The sequence below is a fragment of the Pogonomyrmex barbatus genome, unplaced genomic scaffold, assembly GCF_055798465.1.
Source record: "Pogonomyrmex barbatus isolate J1 unplaced genomic scaffold, ASM5579846v1 scaffold19, whole genome shotgun sequence".
Classification (NCBI taxonomy): Eukaryota; Metazoa; Arthropoda; class Insecta; order Hymenoptera; family Formicidae; genus Pogonomyrmex; species Pogonomyrmex barbatus.
This window is the reverse complement of record NW_028297115.1, coordinates 1,120,673-1,141,615: the sequence shown is the minus strand read 5'-3', so window position 1 is coordinate 1,141,615 and position 20,943 is coordinate 1,120,673. Positions and strand designations below refer to the sequence as shown.

At 42.5% G+C, this 20,943-nt stretch overlaps 3 protein-coding genes across 6 annotated transcripts; 2 read left to right on the top strand and 1 right to left on the bottom strand.

Moving 5' to 3' along the window:
* Positions 1 to 329: 329 nt before the first annotated feature.
* Positions 330 to 3,546, top strand: Mdh2 (malate dehydrogenase 2). 2 transcript variants are annotated; one of them, XM_011633181.2, is made up of 5 exons: positions 330 to 543; positions 1,389 to 1,604; positions 1,899 to 2,171; positions 2,612 to 2,941; positions 3,032 to 3,546. In XM_011633181.2, exons 1-5 carry the CDS (start codon positions 469 to 471, stop codon positions 3,155 to 3,157), a joined length of 1,020 nt encoding a protein of 339 aa, XP_011631483.2. In that variant the 5' UTR covers positions 330 to 468; the 3' UTR covers positions 3,158 to 3,546. The 2 variants fall into 2 exon arrangements, with proteins under 2 accessions (XP_011631483.2, XP_011631484.2); XM_011633182.3 differs by lacking the exon at positions 330 to 543 and adding an exon at positions 648 to 1,226.
* A 232-nt stretch (positions 3,547 to 3,778) lies between these two features.
* Positions 3,779 to 11,311, top strand: LOC105423447 (uncharacterized). 3 transcript variants are annotated; one of them, XM_089075458.1, is made up of 6 exons: positions 3,783 to 5,658; positions 6,439 to 6,621; positions 6,907 to 7,062; positions 7,275 to 7,546; positions 7,595 to 7,892; positions 7,997 to 11,311. In XM_089075458.1, exons 1-6 carry the CDS (start codon positions 4,009 to 4,011, stop codon positions 8,354 to 8,356), a joined length of 2,919 nt encoding a protein of 972 aa, XP_088931584.1. In that variant the 5' UTR covers positions 3,783 to 4,008; the 3' UTR covers positions 8,357 to 11,311. The 3 variants fall into 3 exon arrangements, with proteins under 3 accessions (XP_088931585.1, XP_088931584.1, XP_088931583.1); XM_089075457.1 differs by having other exon boundaries at positions 7,275 to 7,892; XM_089075459.1 differs by lacking the exon at positions 6,439 to 6,621 and having other exon boundaries at positions 3,779 to 5,658; positions 7,275 to 7,892.
* On the bottom strand, positions 8,797 to 20,528 carry 14-3-3epsilon (tyrosine 3-monooxygenase/tryptophan 5-monooxygenase activation protein epsilon). Its single transcript, XM_011633183.2, has 4 exons — positions 20,184 to 20,528; positions 13,944 to 14,250; positions 13,375 to 13,718; positions 8,797 to 12,207 (listed from the first exon to the last, which is right to left on the bottom strand). The coding sequence occupies exons 1-4, from the start codon at positions 20,245 to 20,247 to the stop codon at positions 12,152 to 12,154; spliced, it is 771 nt and encodes a 256-aa protein (XP_011631485.1). The 5' UTR covers positions 20,248 to 20,528; the 3' UTR covers positions 8,797 to 12,151.
* Positions 20,529 to 20,943: the final 415 nt, after the last annotated feature.

Sequence of the window (20,943 nt, the reverse complement as noted above, 5' to 3'; positions counted from 1 at the left end):
GTAAATAATTTAGCCGATAATCGTCATTGTTCTTTTTAATTTTGTGTAATTTAGATTAATGCAACATCAACAGAAATGAAATACAAAATATCTATATATTATATAATTTTCTTAATTGACTGAAAGTAACACTCTTATTTAACAATAATCACTTATCGAACGAATCGCGGAAAGGTGCTGGTAATTTCAAATGTGACATAACTCACATGACACAACTTTCTCGAACGGAAAGATTGCAAGGGGGAAATATGCTGTTTCGGAAAATTACATTATCCAATATCGATAATCTCTGAACTTTAGATTTCCACCGCACGAGGTCTCTGCGCTCGATCTTATCTCCACTCGGGGAATGTCATTCACTGTCAGTGGATCCTCACGGAGGTCACGATAAGTGTCTTTTGAGGTCGATCCGGGCTTACTCTCCTCTTGAAGATTTTCTCGATCATTTGACGTCCCACTGCCATCAACATGCTGCCCCGATTCCTTAGGCCCGCCATAAATGTCACCCAGCAGGGCGCGAAGCGATTGTCCACGAGTGCCTCGGTAAAGTATCATCACGTCAGCAAAATGCAATTCGGTCTTCCGTGAATCGGCCGGAGATCGTAATTATCATTGCTAACATAATGCGGGGCGATAACGCTTTTTTGCTATCTCCCAGCATCCGTCCAGCGGCGATGGCGATTTTCGCTCGGGGTGATGCCAAAATGTTTTTGTTGGAAGAATTTCCCTCAGGCCTCCAAGGATATCTCGTTGCTTCCCACGTAAAATCTATATCTGACATATGCCTTAATTTATACGCATGCATATATAAATTTATTTTCTATTAGCGCGCGAGCCGCTGGCCAATCTCACGTCTTCGCGGCATGTTGAATTGTCAGCGATGCGATAACCGAAAATTTCCATCGACCTACTCTGACGACATTAATCGCGGGAGGGGTATCGCATGTCACACATCAATTACGTGGGAAACCTATCCCGTCGTATATCATCGGATCACGATGCTGCAATCGTAATCGGAACGCTGTTATGCAACGGCGAATTATTCGGCCCCAGTGCTGACACGCACGTTAAACTGGCACGTCGGGATGCTTTCGGAATCTGATTGCCAGAAAGGATGATTCTGAATCTTCTTGACAATTTTGTTATGTATTTGATACGTATTTTCCATGCTGGCTGGAATCGATCCTTCATGCCTGCTGAAATAAATCGGTTGAAAAATCAGAAAAGTACTTAATTCGTTTAATTGTGATTAAGAAAATTTACCTGATATATCCAAGAGAATATGAGGAAGACTTTTTTAATTATATTTCCTCGAGCAAATGATTCCAATTCTAAGCAAATAATTTTTTTCAAAAAAAATGTGCTAATATTTTGACATTCTTTTGCAGCTCAATACAAAAGTCAGTGTCATGGGAGCAAGTGGTGGCATTGGCCAGCCACTATCGTTGCTTCTCAAACAGTCGCCTCTTGTTACGGAATTATCGCTGTATGATATCGTAAATACACCTGGTGTGGCTGCCGATCTTTCGCATATAAATACTCCGGCAAAAGTTAAAGCTTACAATGGTCCGGAGCAGCTAAAAGATTCTCTTAAAGGCGCTCAGGTACGTATTATTATGATACAAAAGATTATTTGATAAATATGTGACAATTATATTCCAAAATGTTACTATTTAACTCATTAAATGTGGACTTTCAATGTTTTCAATCTTGATGACTCATCAATTTTTTTTGCAAAATTATATCAATTGACAAATACAATTTATGCTACAAATACTTAATAGTTGAGTTTTTAAATTAATTATTATTTAATTCGTTAAATTAGAATTAACTAGTTTTCGTGCCCTTTAATCAACGCCCTTGTGACCTGTTGTGAATTGTTTATACACTGCTTTTAGGTTGTTATCATACCCGCAGGCGTTCCACGCAAACCAGGAATGACTCGTGATGATCTGTTTAATACGAATGCCTCCATCGTCCGGGATCTCGTTGCTGCGATGGCCGAAGTCGCACCAAAGGCCTTTGTAGCGATTATTTCGAATCCAGTCAACAGCACAGTGCCAATTGCAAGTGAAGTTTTGCAAAAGGCGGGTGTCTATGATCCTAATCGCGTGTTTGGAGTAACCACTTTGGATATCGTCAGAGCAAACACCTTCATCGCAGAGGCAAAGGTATGAAAATGTTGTGTAAAAAAAACTACCAACTTATGTTCTTTTATAAGCAGAAATTATTTCAGCGTCACCAATATACGTACGTTTCATAGCAATCATAATAAACTGGATTTCATCTGTTTTGACAAATGAAGGGTTGTTTCTTTTTAGCTGAACTTCTTGTATGGTTTATTTTTTTCGTATTGAAAAAAATTAATAATACTATTTTGGAAAAAGAAATTATTATTTCAGTTACTTAAAATATTATTTCTTATTTCTCAAGTATGAACAATTCCGTTAGATTAATTTGAATCTAATTTGAATTTCGAATTGTTCTGTACGCAAAGAATTAAGTATTATAGTATAAAAATATATAGCACAAAAACAATTCATATGTATATATGTATATATATATATAAGAAAATCAAAATAATCATATTAATAAGTGATCAACTTTTCAGGGCCTTGATCCGCAAAAAACGAATGTCCCAGTTATCGGAGGACACAGCGGTATTACTATCATCCCATTGATCTCGCAATGCACACCATCAGTTTCTTTCCCAGACGACCAGTTGAAGGCGCTCACCGAGAGGATTCAGGAGGCTGGTACGGAGGTTGTTAAGGCCAAGGCAGGAACAGGATCCGCGACTTTGTCTATGGCTTTTGCCGGCGCGCGATTCGGCATCTCGTTAATCAGAGCGCTCAATGGAGAAACTGGTATCATCGAGTGCTCATATGTTAGGTCGAATGTCACTGATTCTAAATACTTCTCCACACCGATACTTTTAGGCGTAAGTAGAAAAAAACAAGCTATGTTATGTGAAGATATATCTTATTCCAAACATCCAAGTATAGGAGATTGAAATTTTGTGAAATTTCAGAAAAATGGAATTGAAAAGAATTTAGGTTTGGGTAAACTAAGCAGTTTCGAGCAGAAACTTCTGGATGCTGCCATTCCGGAGCTTAAGAAAAACATTCAAAAAGGAGAAGAATTCGCAAAGAAATGAGATATCTATTCGGCTTAGCTGAATAGAGCGTGATTTGTCGAATTGCGCGTGAGAATTGCCGGTCTTTGTCTTGCAATCGCGATAAGCTATACAACAACCGAAATTTTTCAACCGTGACAAGCGCGAATATATCTTCTGTTTCTTCTGACATGTATGTAAATGTATAAAAATACGGAACAGACTATCAAATGCCATAATTAGATATTATAAATAAATTATGTATTATAGATAAAAGCTAAATTAGCTTATTGAAAAAATTTATATATCTATAATTAGAATATATGAAATACAGAATGAAATAAAATAAGACTTTGTAGAATTGGAATATAAATAATTTCTTGTATCATGTAGTAATTTGAATAAACGCTCTTTCGATTATATATAAGAAATATTTCTCTCGTTCTTTCTTATCAAATTCTTTTGTTCGTGAAATAAATTCAAATTCGGTTTTTATAAATTAAAATTTGATTGCATTTAACAAAAAAAAAAAAAAGATCTTGTAAATTTAGATCAATTTTATACGACACAAACTATCTGAAGGAAAATAAATTTTGAAATAACGAATTTAATTGGTGAATTTATACGCGCATGACAGAAACTACATCATCATCATAAAAACCAAAATAAATAATACATAATGCGAAGCGGCAACCTTGAGGTAGTCAGTAAGGGACTTACAGGCATACAAGTAACAATAATTTCCTGTCTGCGAAAGTTTTTTTTTGTGATAACTGCGCATTGAAGAATTAATTCATATAAGAATGTTTTAGAAGAGTGTAATGAAACATTAATAGTTTTACCGAGACGATCTTGCATTTTGTATAGTGATATTCTGAATACACAGATATTTCATGGGGAAACGTAAGGGGCACAAACGTTCGCGACAAAAAGCCAAATTCCGAAAGATACGGGAATCCCTTCGGAAAAATGTCCGCTTGAAGCTTTTTAATTCGAAAAATAAAAATGAAGAAACGAACGACGTATCTCATCATCAACGTTCTCCAGAGTCGGTGCTGTTTGAATCGGAAAATGCGGATCCACTCTGCAGCGACAAACTCAGTCCGGAGATCACTCTCAAGCAATCTAGAACGAAATTGCCGACGAAAATCTTCAGGGACTTAGAAAGCGACGATGGGATTGCCGAGCAGATGATCCAACAATCGAACCCGATTTCGCCCAAACATTTCGAGCCGGATTTTTCAACATGCAATTTTAAGCACGAGACCAAATGTATAAACAATTTTCCTAATTCAGGTGACTCTGGAGGGGGACGCGAGGGGGGGGACGCTACCAAATCGATCGTTGGCGACCAGTTCTCAGATCTCGCAGAGAGTTACTTCAGTTTATCGTCCTTGAGCGGCGAGTTGAACCATAACACGAATGGAAGAACCTTATCGAGCGCCATCAACGAAGTGGCCTGTCAAAATATTTCGGAACCGGCGGTACCTCGTCGTCACGACTCGGAGTCCCAACCACGCAATAATGCGTGCACTTTTGTGAACGTTCCAGAAGCCCCGAATTCCGATGGAGAACGATCGCTGGGAGAAAATACAAGGCAACAGGCAGATCGTTATGTACTTGAAGCGATGGATAATTGTTACTTACTCGACAAGACGCTCTCGGTAAATGATGACAATTTTATGCGCGAAATAAACAGCTATTTAGACGGGCGATCATCGACGATCGCCGTTACGCGTTCTTCCTCCAAATTGGAGAAGGATCGTGTCTCGGAACTCGCGCGTGTTGCGATCTCGCGCGAAGGCGAGGGGCGACGAACGAAGTTGCCTGGATCATCCATCGACGGCGAATCCGACAACGACGTTGGATCGTCGTCGGAGCGAGACGACTCGGGGAAAGCAAAGAGAAGAAAGAGATCGTCGAGTGGCGGTAAAAAATTTAACGTCACGCTCGAGAAGATCGGCGAACGTCTGACGGCGAACTGGCGCGAGTTCCGGAAGATCTTCGCGTACCTGCGGCGAGTGAATCGGAGGATTTGCGATGAAAATACGACCGGGCGTTGCGAATCCCTGTTACACAGGTACAGAAGGTTTCCCCACATCTCCGTCTCGACATTATCCCTGCCCACGTCCGTGGGTCTCCGCACCCCTTCGCCGATGGGGATGAACATCCGCAAAAGCCCGGCGAATCTCGGTGACGTCCGAATCTCAGTCGCGGGCGAGACCCGTCAGCTTGAGAGATCTGAGGAAACTGAGAACGCCAGCCGGGAGTCCACGACACCCCGCATCAGATTGGCGAAACGACTTTGCCGAACGACCCTGACATTCGGAGACGAAGATGAGGAAGGGATGACCCGGCACAGACAACCAGCGACTCGCGCGGAGATCCCGGGTTCGCTTCTCGAAGAGAAGAAGAAGAAGGCAGAGGAACGCTCGTTGCGCGACGAAACGCGTCCAGATAATCACATCTTGGAAACAACGATCAGCTCTCGAGATGATGTCGAGTTGATCAACTGCGACGGTCGCGCCGATTCTCTGCAAAAAGTACATATAATCTTATTTTTTTCGGATTTATTATTAATCTTATTTTAACACGGATATCTTTCGGGGGCTTTCGCTTTCGACGAGATAGCGGGGAAAAAGGGTCAGGCGATTTTTCGCGAGAATACACTGAATACACTTTTTTGTTTTTTTTTTTTTCAATTCTATATCGTTTTTCTAAAAAGCGCGTAGAATTCTCTGATCCACTGATTCCTATGGCACTTTAATTAAGAATTGAAACTCTTCAACACAGTCATATTGGAATCGTACAAATTTCTTTCTTGCATTCTTTTGTAAAAAGTTAAAATTAATATATATTTTTGCTCATCTATATAAAATTTATGAAATAATAAAAATACACACTTTTTGATTGGCAGATAATTCTAAATCTTGAAAATTCATTTTTTATTTTTGCCGGAAACAAAGCGGACATTTGTAGATTAAACGTGACAAGTACGCAGAATACAATAAGAACATATTTTTCTAATTTTATATCATTGAATATGAGAAAAATTTAACGATTTATTGTATGTAGCAACGAGAAAAAGTCTCTCTTGGCGTAATTCAATATGATATGCATTGAGAAAATATAGGAAATCCCCTAAATGCGGAATTTGAATCAAAAATCCTATTTCTGATAATTATATTTGTGTATCCTCACTTCTCTGATTGATTGATTTTTTGAATTGCTGCGCGTCAGGCGTTCGTTCGCTTTAACGCAAACTTGTCTTCTCGTTCTGCTAACGCGAGTACGTTTTCTCTCTCTGTTTTTCAATTAATCAGATAAAATATTGTCGGGATGATCCTTATAAAAGAGAGCAACAGGCGCCGGAAAACATCGCAACGCCTCGGGACTCCCACGGCCGCCACGTATCTCGACGAAGAAACATTTCCCGCACGATAGTCACATGGGTGATCACTATCTGCATTTGGCTGATAAAGAAATTGCTGCATCTCGTGAACGTCGTAAGTTGCTCAGATTTTATTCAAAAATCAATATTCTCGTTTCCTCATCTGCAATCATATTGAATTACAGCCGAATCTTTCTATTTTTAACACGGCGTCAAATGAACTCTATATTCTCTTAATAAGGGATTTTAAATTATTATAATAATATTATAATAATTTTATATATTATTTTAATTTTATATACACATATATATATATATATTCTATTATTATTTAACAGCTTTTAAATTGTAACACTTGTTTATATATTTTTCAAACGAGATACTAACTACTTTTTTACAGAGTTATAAAAAACTGCGACAGAAGCTAATAATTCCACCTCCGTCGAGTCCGTGGACAAAGAAATTTGATTGCCTAGTAGAAACAATGCGTTCTAAAGAGGAGATGTTGCACGTAATCTCGCAGAAAATGACACAACTCTCCGAGGACTTCGTTCAGGTAAGATTACAGATATCTCGAGTTCATTATTTGGATACAATTGAATGATACAATTTTTATTTTATTTACTATATATATATATATATATATATATATATATTCATATAATTTGTTAATCTCTTTATGAAAACGCGTATGAGTATAACAAATAAAAACGTATTTATAAAATTTATATTATTGATATTATTTTTCTTTTTTGTGATCTGTCATAGATACGAACGCATACCGAAACCACTTTAAATGCCCTGACAGCCGAGATGAACGCTTTTCGTGAAACCAGTAAAAAAATGTCAGAGGATAATATGACGTTGCTGCAGGAGCTGAAGAAATTACATGAAACGTTGGAGGAAATCCGATTGAAATCCTCGCAGTCGGTCCCCTTATCCTCTTCGTATCCCTCATCTTCTCGCTTACTGTCACTTCCTTCTCCTCTGCCGCTACCCTCTTTAGTATTTTCACTAGCAACAGCAGCACCACCACCGCCACCACCACCGCCACCGCCACCACCGCCACCGCCACCACCGCCGCCACCGCCACCACCACCGCCACCGCCACCGCCGTCTCTTGCATTTCCCTTGAAAATGCAAGTGTCTAAACCAGCATCGTCGACACCACCCCCGCCTCCACCACTTCTCTCATCAGTTTCCCTGCAATCCCCAACGTCAGCGATACAACCGACGACTCCCAATAGTAGCAGAAGCAAGTTAAAAACCCCCAACAAAAACAGAACGCCCACGAGGAAGTGTTCCACGCCGTTGTTCAACAGGCCCAGCATCACCGTCGAGGACCTACTGAAAGTCACCCTGAGGAAGGCTCCGCAAACTATCAAGGTACAAATCGAGAGAAATCGCTTTTTCATTCTCACTGAGCTCGACTGATAGTATAGCGCGCAAAGTCGCATACATCGTTTTCCGTTTCATCGTCATGTTTTTAGGAAAACAGACGAAACACCGTGCCAGGCCCGAAGGGTCCAGTCGTTTCCCTGGAGATGTTGCGCAACGTGAAGCTGAAATCCGCGAAGCGTAGGCCTGGCGAAGCCCAAGCCGGAAGATCACCCAGGAACGGCCGGGTCGTTAAAAGCCGGGTTGCGTCGGGCGTCAACCTCTCGCCGATCCTAACCGGATCGGAGGGCAATCTGGAGCGGATTCTGCGACGAGTGGAGTTGAACAGGCCAAGGAGACTCCTGTCCTCCGCCAGCTCCAACAGTTTCCGCGAGCGCGACTTTACAAGGGAGATACAATATCAGTCGTTGGAAACATTGGCGCACAGCCAGTCGCAATCCGCGCTCGAATGAACTGAATCGACTTTAAAAGTAACGGCTCGTGTGACACCGGAAGCGAGAAATTTGCATCTAAATTGGGATCTGGAAGAGAGACTTGCGTTTACGAAGATTTATAAGAATAATTTATAAGGATAAAGTGTACTCAATCAATTTGTATTGTATTAAAAGTGAATAGTGGCATGCAAAAAAAATTGACACTTCGACATGTAAGACGCAAGAAGAAAAAATTGACTTCTCGTTTCTGATGTCGTGCTCTCTGCAGTGAGGTACCAAGTAAAACCTAAAATTTCGATATTATGCTAATATAGTAGACGTATGACGGGCTCGTCGTATAAAATATAAATTTGTAACTCAAGAGCTCAAAGCTCTTCGCTTCGTAAATAATTCCTCTTACAATTGGCTGGCCGAAAGTTTTAAATCGAAATCTCCTTAATAAAACTATGACCAAGGCATAGATTCGTAATTACTTTATTTGTAGCTTTCTTATGTGTGTGTGGTTTTACAGAAAAAAAGATTGTATCCGGTGTATTGTATTCGCATCGATTGTAATACAGAGCGTAAGAAACGCATGCGGATCCACACAAGAATGCAAAATCAATTCCTCCGAACGATGATGAAAACAAGCGTCGTTCTTTATTGAATAGCGATCAATTCTCATGGAAGTTCTCTCTCTCTTTCTCTCTCTCTCTCTCTCTCTCTCAAGAGAGAGAACCAATGAAACGGACTTAAAAAATGATTTGAAATTTGCATCGCGTTTCCGAAATGAGATGGTCTCCGATTTTATATCCTATAATACGTATAATCAAATATCGCCCGAACGGACGAATAATTCATCGGCGTTCAGAGATCGCTACCGCCATTCGTTGCCATCTGACGCGTTTTCCCTTTTATCCCTTTTCTTTTTCTTTTTCTTTTTTTTACCTTTACGTAGCTAAATTTCCTTAAAACACTTTACGCCGCACAGATACACATGTGTGCTATGTACTTGAGAAATATATTTATATATATGCGCGTGCGTGTTTTTTTTTTTTTTTTTTTTTACAGCCTACGACGGCATCTGCCTCGCTCCGCAGTTCTTAATTTAGAGCTCTGTTTACCTTGCACACAGTTTTCGCGCGATTTAATCTTCACGATTATAATCGATTCGATCGTATCATATTCTCGAGTTGATCCTATACCCGAGCTACTCGGATGATCCCCTCGCGTCGAGATTACTTCTTCTCGATTTTTTCTTCTCTCTCTTCTTTCTCTTCTTCCTTTTTATCCCTACTTATTACGTTCTTACAATTACATTCGCAAATATACTTACTTAATTTACGAGAGCCGGTTGATATTATTTTGAGTTATATCTCATAACGTGTCATTTGTAACATGATTATCAATTTTTATCGTTATAATATCTAAATACAGGGGCACGATGGACACCAATTATTTTTCGCATTCTCCTTTTCTTTTTTTTTTTTTTTCTTTTTTTCATCTTCCTCGCGGAGATTGCGACCCGCATTTTTCTCGCCGGATTATGCTTTTTCTTGTTGTTGACGAACGCCTCGCTTCTTTGCTGCGCTTAAACTCGGCGTCTCCTCTCCGTCACGTTATCAGCGAGAAAACTGAGTGAGCTTCAATGGATTTTGGTAGTTCTAGCTCTATAATAAGTAGACAAGTTTAATGCGTAAAATGGTCAGTAACTAGCTAAGCTTACCTCGTCGATCTGAAGGAAAAGGTACTCTTTTTTTTTTTTTGTTCACTGTAAATTTCTACGGTCCCTCGGACAGACTCCTCGTTACAAGAACAATGGAATGTGTGTTTCTCAAAACGTAAAAATCGATGGAATGGCTCGTCGATGAATCGGCGATATGGATAATTACAAATTACGGATTCCGACTATCGTCCATCCGGAAGGGAGAGACGAGGATAGAGAAATATGAATATATTTATATATATATAATATATATATATATATATATATATAGAGCGTAAATTGCGTGTGTAAATGTGCGGGTGGAAAAAGTCGGGGTACAGTCATTTATTCTGTTCTTATACCACAGCAATCGATATTTAGTTTACACAACGGGCGTATGAAAACGTACAACCACATTACAGACTAGCTAGATAGTTACTTGTTTGCTGTGAGTAACGTAACGCGCTAAAAAGGCTCACCTACGATAACGTAATCTCTTTCATCTTTCTCCCCCCTTTTTTCTTCCTTTCACTTTTCTATCACGATGCTGCTCATCGAGCTGATGCGATGGGACGCGCTCGCCTCGGAAGAGATGCGTAAAAAGGACCAGAGATCGAGAGATCCCCATCAGATAATATAAATATATCATATTTTCGATGGATTATCGCTTTATCGCTTCTCGCTCACACGATTGTTGGAGTGGGCTCCTCCGCGACGCGGTCTCCTTACGAAAGCTCGCAAAATCAGGCGTTATTGCATTTGACGAGGTACAGAGGGTGGGGGAGGGGGAGAGGGAGCAATCGAAGTAAGCAACATTCTCTTCTCCTCAGCTCGGCTATGCCAAGAATCCATGCATTTAAAATTTTTCTTTTATCGGCTTTTATCTAATATTACAATCGTGTCGGATCTTGTCGGAAGTACATATCTTATTACAGGGTACAAGCTCAAAAGCGAAGTCCGTCTTGACAACTCTGGCAATGAGGGCGCCGCCGTTATTTTCGTAAAGAGAAAGAAAGGGAGAAAGAAAGAGAGAGAGAGAAAGAGAGAGAAAGAGAGAGAGAGAGAAAGAGAGAGAGAGAAAGAGAGAGAGAGGGGGGGGAGAGAACGAAAGAGAAAGAAGAGTTCGAGGGGTGGGAGGGGGAGGAGGAACGAGAAGAGAGGAAATTATTTTCAACGCGCGAATTATTTTCGAAATAAGTCGATTTACACGTACATGCTAATACCGTAAAAATTACAATATATACGAGATGACCGTGCGCGCACTAAAAAAAAAAAAAGAAAAAATAAAAGTGAGGAACGAAAAGGGAGGATCGGAGGAAGAGAAACCGATGTGGCGAAGATGTAAGAACAAATAAACACATAAATATATCCGGATGACTTCGTGCAAATTCGTGCGCTTTTCTGTTTTTCTCTTTCGCTATTGCAAAAAACATGTATAGGGCACATAATTCATTCTTAATCGCTGCGACGGAAATCAAGGATTTAATTACCGAGGCTAGATTACCGATCGGCGCCAGCATCGACGTCGGCTCGACGTTCTCGACGACGACGACGATGTCGATGTCGTTGTCGTCATTGTCGTTCGCACGTCAATCGGATACATATGAAGTGCAAACACGGCGTTTCCTCTCAATACGCAAAAAACGGGGCAATTAAAAAGTGTCTTTCTTCTAAATGCTTTGCAGTCTATTTACCGCAGGATGTGTACTTTTGTTTCGTTATTTTCTGCGTGCTCTGTAACTCAATCATATATATGTATATAGGTGTATATATGTGATGTGGTGTGTGTGTGTGTGTGTGTGTGTGTGTGTGTGTGTGTGTGTGTGTAAGTGTGTGTGAGTGTGTACATAATATAATGCCGAATGAATTGAACGATTTCATTTATTATTAATTCCGTTGCTGTTGTATTGTTGTCACTGCTGCTGCTGCTTTGCTTTTTGAAGTAACCATACGGTGCGTGGTTTTTTTTTTTTTTTAAAGGATCACGCAAATTTCTAAAGATCTCCCCTTCCCACCCCGAACTGCCACCTGCTGAATTGGTTTTTTTTTCTTTTGCTTACGAGTTATTTAAGAGTTTTTTCTTGTGTTTCAGTTTTATATACGCAAGATAACACTCACTACAGCTAGAGTTACGATACGTCCTGGTCTTCCACATCCTGCAGCTGCTCCTTTTGTTCGGCTTCACCTGTGCAACAAAAATACGGATGTTATGTCAGTGAGTCTAATCTAATTGAATATGCCTAATCAATGCAAGTTAAATAAATGACATTTGATAAGTGAAACAGTTTGGTGAGATAATTTTGGATAAGTTTTATTTGTGATATTCTTTATTCTTTTTAATGTGATAACGATTGTATAAGGATTTTATCGCTCACCAGATACAGATATGTTGGAAGGTGGGGACGTTAGGAAAAGGATATAGTTACATTCAGGCATCATGGATATCAACAGCGCTATCGTCTTGCTGATCAGATTCGGATTCTGAATTACAAAATAATGATTCTGCGTTCGTTAATTGCATAATTTGATTTTTTTCAATAAAAAAAAAGAAATAAAAATCAAATTAAACAGAAATGTAAGAGATAAAGATTCAAAATGTCTCACAACTCATAATTAAATTAACTACTATTCTCTTATTTTTGTCAATTCTAGAGAAAAAATATAAATTGTAAATAATTAAAAAAAACGTGTAAAATTCACATTTGTAAATGATTTTTTTATTGCTGTAAAGCTTTATAAAATGCAGCGATAAACTTAATCATATAAAAATTATATAGAAATGTATTTTTAAAGAAGACATATTTTTTAAATTTGTGCGTGTGTGTAAAATATATTGAAAATGTTATTTGTATTCTTTTTAGTAATAAAATTTTTCAATACTTTTAGATGTTGCATTTTTAATTTTTTATCAAAAATTTCAAAAGCAAATAGGGATAGAATAGCAAACAGGAATAGAAATAAAGGAATAGGAATAGAAAGAATTGCATTTAGAATTATAGAGCTGAAAAAATTCTTTCAATGAACATGATATAAATAATTTTTATCATTCTTTCCAATGTTCATTAGAACATGTTCATTAGAAAAAAAAAGTTCGAAAATTCGCCATCTTCCTTCGTATATCAATAAAAGGAAAGTAGCTTCTGGGACACCTTAGGTAAATTGCGTGAAACGAGAATATTCGAGATAAGATCGTTTCATCACAATGCAGAGTATTCGTCTGTGTATCGATCGTTCAAGATATGTCGTGGGGTATGTCGCGGGGTATGTCGCGGGGTATGTCGCGTAACGCGTTCTAGCATAATCAAAACATCCCCACGGCGACTTCGCTTCCGTAAGTAAGTGGGACACTAACCGTCTCCCTGCATATCCGACGTCCATAGGGTGAGGTTGTCCCTGAGGAGTTGCATTATAAGAGTGGAATCTTTGTAGCTCTCCTCAGACAGCGTGTCCAGTTCGGCGATCGCATCGTCGAAAGCTGCTTTCGCTAGGCGGCATGCTCTGTCAGGACTGTTGAGAATCTCGTAATAGAACACGGAGAAGTTGAGCGCTAATCCCAGGCGAATGGGATGAGTAGGTGGTAGCTCCGTCATAGCGATATCGCTCGCTGCTTTGTATGCCACCAGGGAGTTCTCTGCCGCTTCCTTTCTGTCGTTACCGATGGCAAATTCTGCCAAGTAACGATGGTAATCACCTTTCCTGAAAGCGCATCGACGGCGGATTAGTAATAATTCGTATTGTACACTGAAACACGACACCTTGCAACCATTCAGCAGTTTCTTTCGCAACTTTTTTAAAAAAAAGTTAAGATAGGACAATGAAAGAAAAAAAAAAAAAAAATTTCAAATTTTTACATTCTTTTCTTTCAAAAAATTAAATATTAATCGCTAATCAACGGATAAAAATATATAAATGGATGCTTACATTTTATAATAGAAGACTTTGGATTCGCCCGTAGAAGCGCATGGTATCAGATGCTTATCCAAGACGCCGAGGATATCAGCGCAAATATCCCTGAGCTCCTTTTCCACTTGAGATCGGTATTGGCGGATCATCTCTAGTTTTCCCTCGGCACCCTTATTCTCTTCCTTCTGCTCGATGCTCGAGATTATTCTCCAGGAGGCTCTCCTCGCTCCGATCACATTTTTGTATGCTACCGAGAGAAGGTTCCTTTCTTCGACGGTGAGCTCTACATCTAGTGAGGCTACCTTCTTCATCGCCTCAACCATCTCTGTAAATGATACCAGCAAACAATATCGTTGATGTAACTTCATTGATTTTCTACGCAAGAATGTTCAATCATTACATAAAAATTTACATTCGTCATATGAAAAAAATGTTCGAAAAATGTAAAATTCTTTATAAAAAAAAAAAAAAAAAAAACAAAAAATTTTTTATCATCAAATAAATATATTACTTTTTAAAAATATGTAACAATTTCGTAATAAAAGCAATCTCTTGGAGTAACGGAAGTCATTTTCTAAGGAACAAAAATATACTATTCTTATATATAGCATCTTGATTTTTCTGTTGATGGTACATAACATTTTTATCTACTCGTGACATTTATAATAATCCTTAAATAGCGCAAAAGCTGTTTAACAGGCTCTTAGATTATCAAAGTTCCAATAAAAATGTCGTAACGATTTAATACAAAACAGATTCCTGCCTAGTATTAATTTTATCAACGCGACGAAACCAGACGATAGATAAAAATCAATTAATTATTTACTTGAAATTCTGTTTTCTAAGCCCTCTCTATGTTTAGCCTACAAAGTTCAGAGGTTGTCAAAGGATTCCTCCGTAAATCACCATGGAATGAACTCTGCTCGTGAACTTGTCCGCTTAAATGGCGTATGAACGTTTGGCCTATAAAATGTTACGTGCCTATCGCGGATGAAACGATAGTGCAGAGTGCCTTTGGAGTAAAGGGGATGAAACGCGTCGGTATATATATATATATATATATATATATATATTAATCCGCTGCCCCTTGAACTTTGCGCGGAAATCACTAAATACGCATTTATCGGCGTATATTCGAGCAGATATTCGCTCAGAAGCGCTGGCCTGTAGATATTTTTACGAAACTCTCCCTCAAGGGTGTCCTTTTAGCTCCGCCAAGTGGATGTCCAAGTAGACTCAAGGCGAGGAATCGCAGGGAAACAGGCAAAGAAGTCGATCGCTGGGAGAGAGAAGAGGGTTTATTATGAAGAAATATCAAATGTCAAAGATCTTTGAAGCATAAAAGCGAGCATGCTGGAAGTCTCGAGCAAGCTCGAGTACTCGAAGCTGCTGTAATACGAAGAAGGATTCTCTTGCAATACCGGGGGGGTCTTGCAGCAATACTTCGGTTAACCTCACGGACACAACATTTGAGATAAATTAAATTTAAATCATTAAATTGCGAATGTCGACTCTAACGACATGTCCAAGCACGGTGCGATTAAACATCCGCCCCTTCTTCCGACTTCTCACGAATCCAGAGAGAAAGTCGAAACTTCAAGCTGATATCTCCATTCAAGATACGAGTCTGAATCTGAGAAACTTTCCAACCCTCGAAAGTTGGCGCTCGCTTAAAATGGCACAAGTGGCACGTCGTTGTCGTCGTCGCCGCTGCCACCGCTGCCGTCACCGCCGTCCGAGGGTTGGATAGAGTGAGAGAGGGGGGGGGGGGGAGAGTCGGTGTGGGACTCCGGAAACCCGGAGACCCATAATAACGGCGTAATAACGCGACGAAGGGAGGAAAGGAGATCGATGCGTAGATCGTTGCGTGGATCAATGCGTGGATCGCACGCACCGACGTTGCCGTCTTCAAGTTCACGAAGAAGGGAAGGGGGTGAACGTGACGTAAAGCGGACGTTACAATGAGCACACGGTGTACACACGGTGTGCAGCAACGTGGGATAGCAGCCAGATCAATACTTTCCTTCTGCCAACCCACCCCTCACCCCCCCATTCGATATTCTCCATCTCCGCCCCCCCACCTTCTCTCACCCCTTTGCTGCCACCCTCTTCGCCCGCCCGTCCCTCTCCCCTCTTTTCCAACCCCTCTCCCGTCGAACTAAATCTATCCTTCTCTCCTCCCGTCCGTCCGTCCGTCCTTCTTTCTCTGGCTACCGTCAAATTCCAACCGTCACTCCTCGCCCTCCGACACGTCCTGGGAGAGTCACGTCGTTACGTCGCCTCTCTACTCCGGCTCTGCCCTCGGGACCGATTATGCCAATGTTCGAACCGGGTTAGCCAACATGGAGCCCGAATTTTCAGGATTATCCCGATGAGTTATAGTCTAAATGACTCAAATGGAGATAAACTGCCGATTAGGAGTCATTAGTCAATAATTATGAACTCTAATCTAGGATTGGACACAAAAAATGAATTCTGAAATTCCTTGACTTTCCCATTTGTTTTGTAGACCACAGAGAGTGGAGAATTTTCCATGACAAATAATTTTAACATTTAGGAACAAGGATATATAAGATAGCTTATATTATTAGACGCAATACATACGATCTTAAAAATTTAACCTAATGCAAACTTCCGAATGCAAGTTTCAAATCAACAAGAGATAAATGAGTATTAAAAAAAAGAACGCAGATTATAACAGAAAGAAAAAAAAAATAAAATAAAAACGCTGAAAAAATTATAAGTACTTTTTAGATTAAGAGCATTTAAAGGAATTATGAGCAAAATTCAAAATTCCAGCCTTCTTTATATCTTTTCTTGACTTTTTCACATACTTTCCTCGGGCCATTTAAAAAATTTCTAGGTTTTCCAGGTCTGTAATAATCCAAATGTATAATCATCCCAAATGCATTCCTGCTCCTTTTATGGACATTCTCGTAAAAAGGATTGTCAGAGAAAAAAAGCATCGAGCAGATGACGTTTCGAGAAACATGCAAATGTGCACGTTTAATCACAATTTTTCAATAAAACTTTTCGACGGTATAGAAAGGGAACGGGGATTGTTCGATATGTAATTTATAGAGAGTTTCTCTCAGCGACGACACAGGGCGAATCGATTTCTATTCATCGAGCTTGCAGTAATTACGCTCGGCACCGAAATTCCAATATTCCATTTTCGAAGGAGACTTCTAAGTGCGATATGATTTTTAGAGCGGCGGAAATTGAAGTTTATAATAACTGCCGTCTGAAACGACTAACTTTCGGTCGATTACGAGTGAGTTCCGTATGTCGAAAACGGGATTCGCTAATTGGAGAAATTCCGAAAGAAGGAAAAAAAAAAAATGAGCGAATCGCCAATTAGAACGGCACTACAAAGATTCGTTAATCAGTGCCGCGAAAGTCGTGCACGAGATTTCTCGATCTCGTTATACCGGGTGGCGCGCGAGAAAGCAACGTGGCCTTAAATCATCAAGTGTATATAAAGAATTTAATCATAAAAAGAAAAAAAAACTACAGGGAAAACAACAAAATCGTACGTGAAATTTTTTCCCTTCCTGTCGCACTTGTTTTTCATTTCAAATAAAAAATTGAAAAAAAAAAAAAAAAGAAAAAAAAAACTCGCAGCAATATCTCATTATATTCTCTTATCGCTGATAAAATTATCGATACGGTAGGCTGTACTTCGCACATCACCCAGTGTACCTCAACGAGTATAAGAGTCTCCCCCCCCCCCCCTGTAATTACAGCGCTTAGTTAATATACGTATCGTACGACAAATGTTTCGGAAGCGTTAATTGGTTACACGATAGAGAATTTCTAAAGATTCAAAATCTTCCCTATCCTACAGCCAATCTATGCTTTCAGAAACTTTTGTCTTACATGAAATATCAGCCTTTCGCAAAACTTTTTGTCAAAGTCGCACAGAGAACGATCGCATTAGGCTTGTTCTCTTTAACTGAACTTCTTGCACTTCATTTTTTTCTCTTTTCTTCTCTAATGTAGAAGGAAAAAGAGAAAAAGCGAAGCGAGAAGCGCAAGAAGTTCAGCTAAAATAGGCCTATTCCTATGCAAGAGGAAAGAAGAAAAAAGAAAGACGAAAAAAGAGAGAAAAAGAGGGGGGAGGAGTCGGAGGGAAATCTAGCCGGGATTCTTCGGAAATCCCGCGAGGCGCGCACACCGATATGTCGTGGCGTAGGAACGAAAGAAATTTGACCGTCTACCTCTTTCCCCCCTCCCCCCCCACCCTTCCCGCCTACACCACCCGTTGCCTCCTACGCCTAACCGTCTCGCGGACTCCTCTGCCTCTCGCCCCTCCGCCGACGCGTTTCTTCCTCCTGGCGCGCGTTGCCCGCGCCCGGAATCAAGATCGTGAATCGGGCGTATTCTTTCATTACCGAAAGATAGCGGACAGGAATGACGAGCACCTTGCGGACGCGATCGATACGAAAAAGTTCCTGGCCGGCGTGTGCCGACGCTCGATAATCGCGGCACGTCCGCGAGGTCGCGTCGATATCGGGGAACGTGGGGAGATCGATCGGATCGGATCGGATCGGATCGGATCGTCATCGTCATCGTCATCGTCATCGTTGTCGCTGTCTCGAAGGCCCAGCGTGATTCCGGCCGAGCTGTCGAAAGGCCCGGAGGATAAGACGGACGCGCGCCTGCTTCGTAATTCCCACAGGGGATTCGCCTCGCGCGTTAGCGCCTAACCTGCCACGGCGAGGAAGCGAGGGCGGCGAGGTGGAGGAGAGAGGGGGGGAGGAAGAGAGGGAGGACCTATGCGAAAGAGGATCGAAAGAGTCGGCGAAGGGCGACATCCGGGTCCATTTTTGCCTGAAAAAAACGACTTCCCGCGTTGGGAGCGGATTCTACGAGGCTCGAGCTTTCCTTCCCTCGCGCGGAGGAAGAGGAAACGATTTTTCATCAAGTTTCCGTCGGGTCCAACGGAATTTACAGGTTTCCACGCGATTCTCGTGTCGAATCTCGATTCGCCGATAAGATCGGAGGAAGAGGACGTCGGCCAGTCTCTCTTTCTCTCCCTATGTCCGTCTCTCGCTCTCTTTCTCGGTCGATCGGATTCCCGGTCGGTGATTTCTTCACACGCCATTTCAAGGCCAGATGCCACGAGCGGAACACGCGAGTTACTACGTGTACTCCGCCGCTCGGCCCGTAGCAATAACCCGCCGGCGATTAGCGGAGACGCCTCGGCGTGTCTATGCGTCACGACCGTCGTCGTCCAGCCGCCAGAGGTACGGACCTGTGTCGCTTATCGTGCCGGAGACGCGGGGGGCGAAGAGGGCGAGGACCCGTGCCGAGGACCGGGGGGTGCACGCACACGCTTGGCAACGCGTGGCCGCGGTCGCCAGCCGATTGGAGCGCGGAATTCGCATGAGAGAAAAAATGATCGGTGGCACACGAGATGATCCTCATGCGTGTCGGTCGCGTCGTCTCGCCTCGCCTCGCCTCGCCTCGCCTCGCCTCACGAGTTCCAGATTCTGGTAACCGGAGGCTCCGGTAGGCGAGCGAGCGAGCGAGCGAGTGAGCGAACGAACGAGCGAGCAAACATATAGACAGACAAATGGGCGAACGGATGGACGGACGGACGGACGGACAGACGAATGGGCGAGCAGGCGAACGAGCGGGCGGGCGGACGGACGGACGGGCGGGCCTCGCCGGATCGACCGTCGCGAATGACACGAGTCGATATCGCGTCCGGCGCCGCCACAAAGGAACGCCGCCGGCTACGGCGGATACGCCGTAACGATCGACGCACCGAATCTCGCCGGACGCGCCGTGGATTTTGACAGGTTTACAATAGGCCGCGAGAGCGGTCTCAGCCTCTCGGCGTCCGGGGGTATCGGCTACAGGATACAGAAGATGGGAGAAGGTTATCCGTCAAGAGGGAGCGGGAGATAGATAAGGATAGAGAAATCTCAGCCTCGTCGCGCGCGGACGTTTCCCCGCGGCAAATCACGAGAAAGGGGAGGGAGTCATGATGCTCGGAGATATCCGCGCGACGAGGAAAGGCCGGATCGCGAGAAGCCCTCGCTGAAGCCCCGATCGACGAGCAACTGCACGGGAGGGAAGGAAGGGGAGAGGGGGAGAGGGAGGAGGCCCCGTTGACGCGTAACACGCGAGAGAGACGCGAATGGGTCGCGGCGGTAATGTCGTCGATGCGATTTCGCGTACGCGGAACCGGCTTTGGACTGTGTGGCCTCCTCCCCTTCGCCCCGCCGGGAAAGAAAGATATCTACTCACCGTCGTAGCGTTCCGCTTGCTCGGCGAGTTTCGCCTTGTAAACGTTGTCCTCCCGTTCCGACATCTCGAGATGCGCGCGGATCTCTCACGGGTAAAACGGATAACGAGGGGCCCACGCGGGGGAGTGTGACGCGCGCACGGAATTGCCCGTTCGACGAACTGGCCGCCTGGAATACGCACAGCGAAGCCACACCGCACCACGGAGACGTACAGACCACTCGCAGGCTCACTGACCAAGATGGCGGCGCCCGCCAACAATCGAAAGCAGTTCCCAGTCTCTCGCGCAGCAGCTCCGCAGATGGACTCCGCTCGCCATGCGCTCGCGCCCGTGTATTACTACGCCTGACGTGACGTCATTGCCTCTCCGCCGCCATCTCGACGGACGGCCGGGTGGGACGGCGCGCAGGCGCGCGCGCATGCCGAGCGATTCGTCGGACGCCGAATTCTCTTTTTTCTGATTCTCTTTCTCTCGCTCCTTCCGGCCGTCGAAAACCGAATATATCCGCCGCAAATTCAACAAAATTACAATGCGAATCGCGACGATTTGCAGGATGCGTCGCGTTTTACAGCTTATCGCCCGTCGCGCCGCGTCCCGTTTTTCCGGCCGCTCTTTCATAGAATGTCGCCGCGAATACGAGGAACGCGGAACGTGAACCGGCAGACCGAACTGACAGACGAGATAATTCGATAGTCCACGCCAACTCGTGGTTTCACGTATCTCCTTTTTTGATATCAACCAGTTCGTTTCGAAATTTTGGAA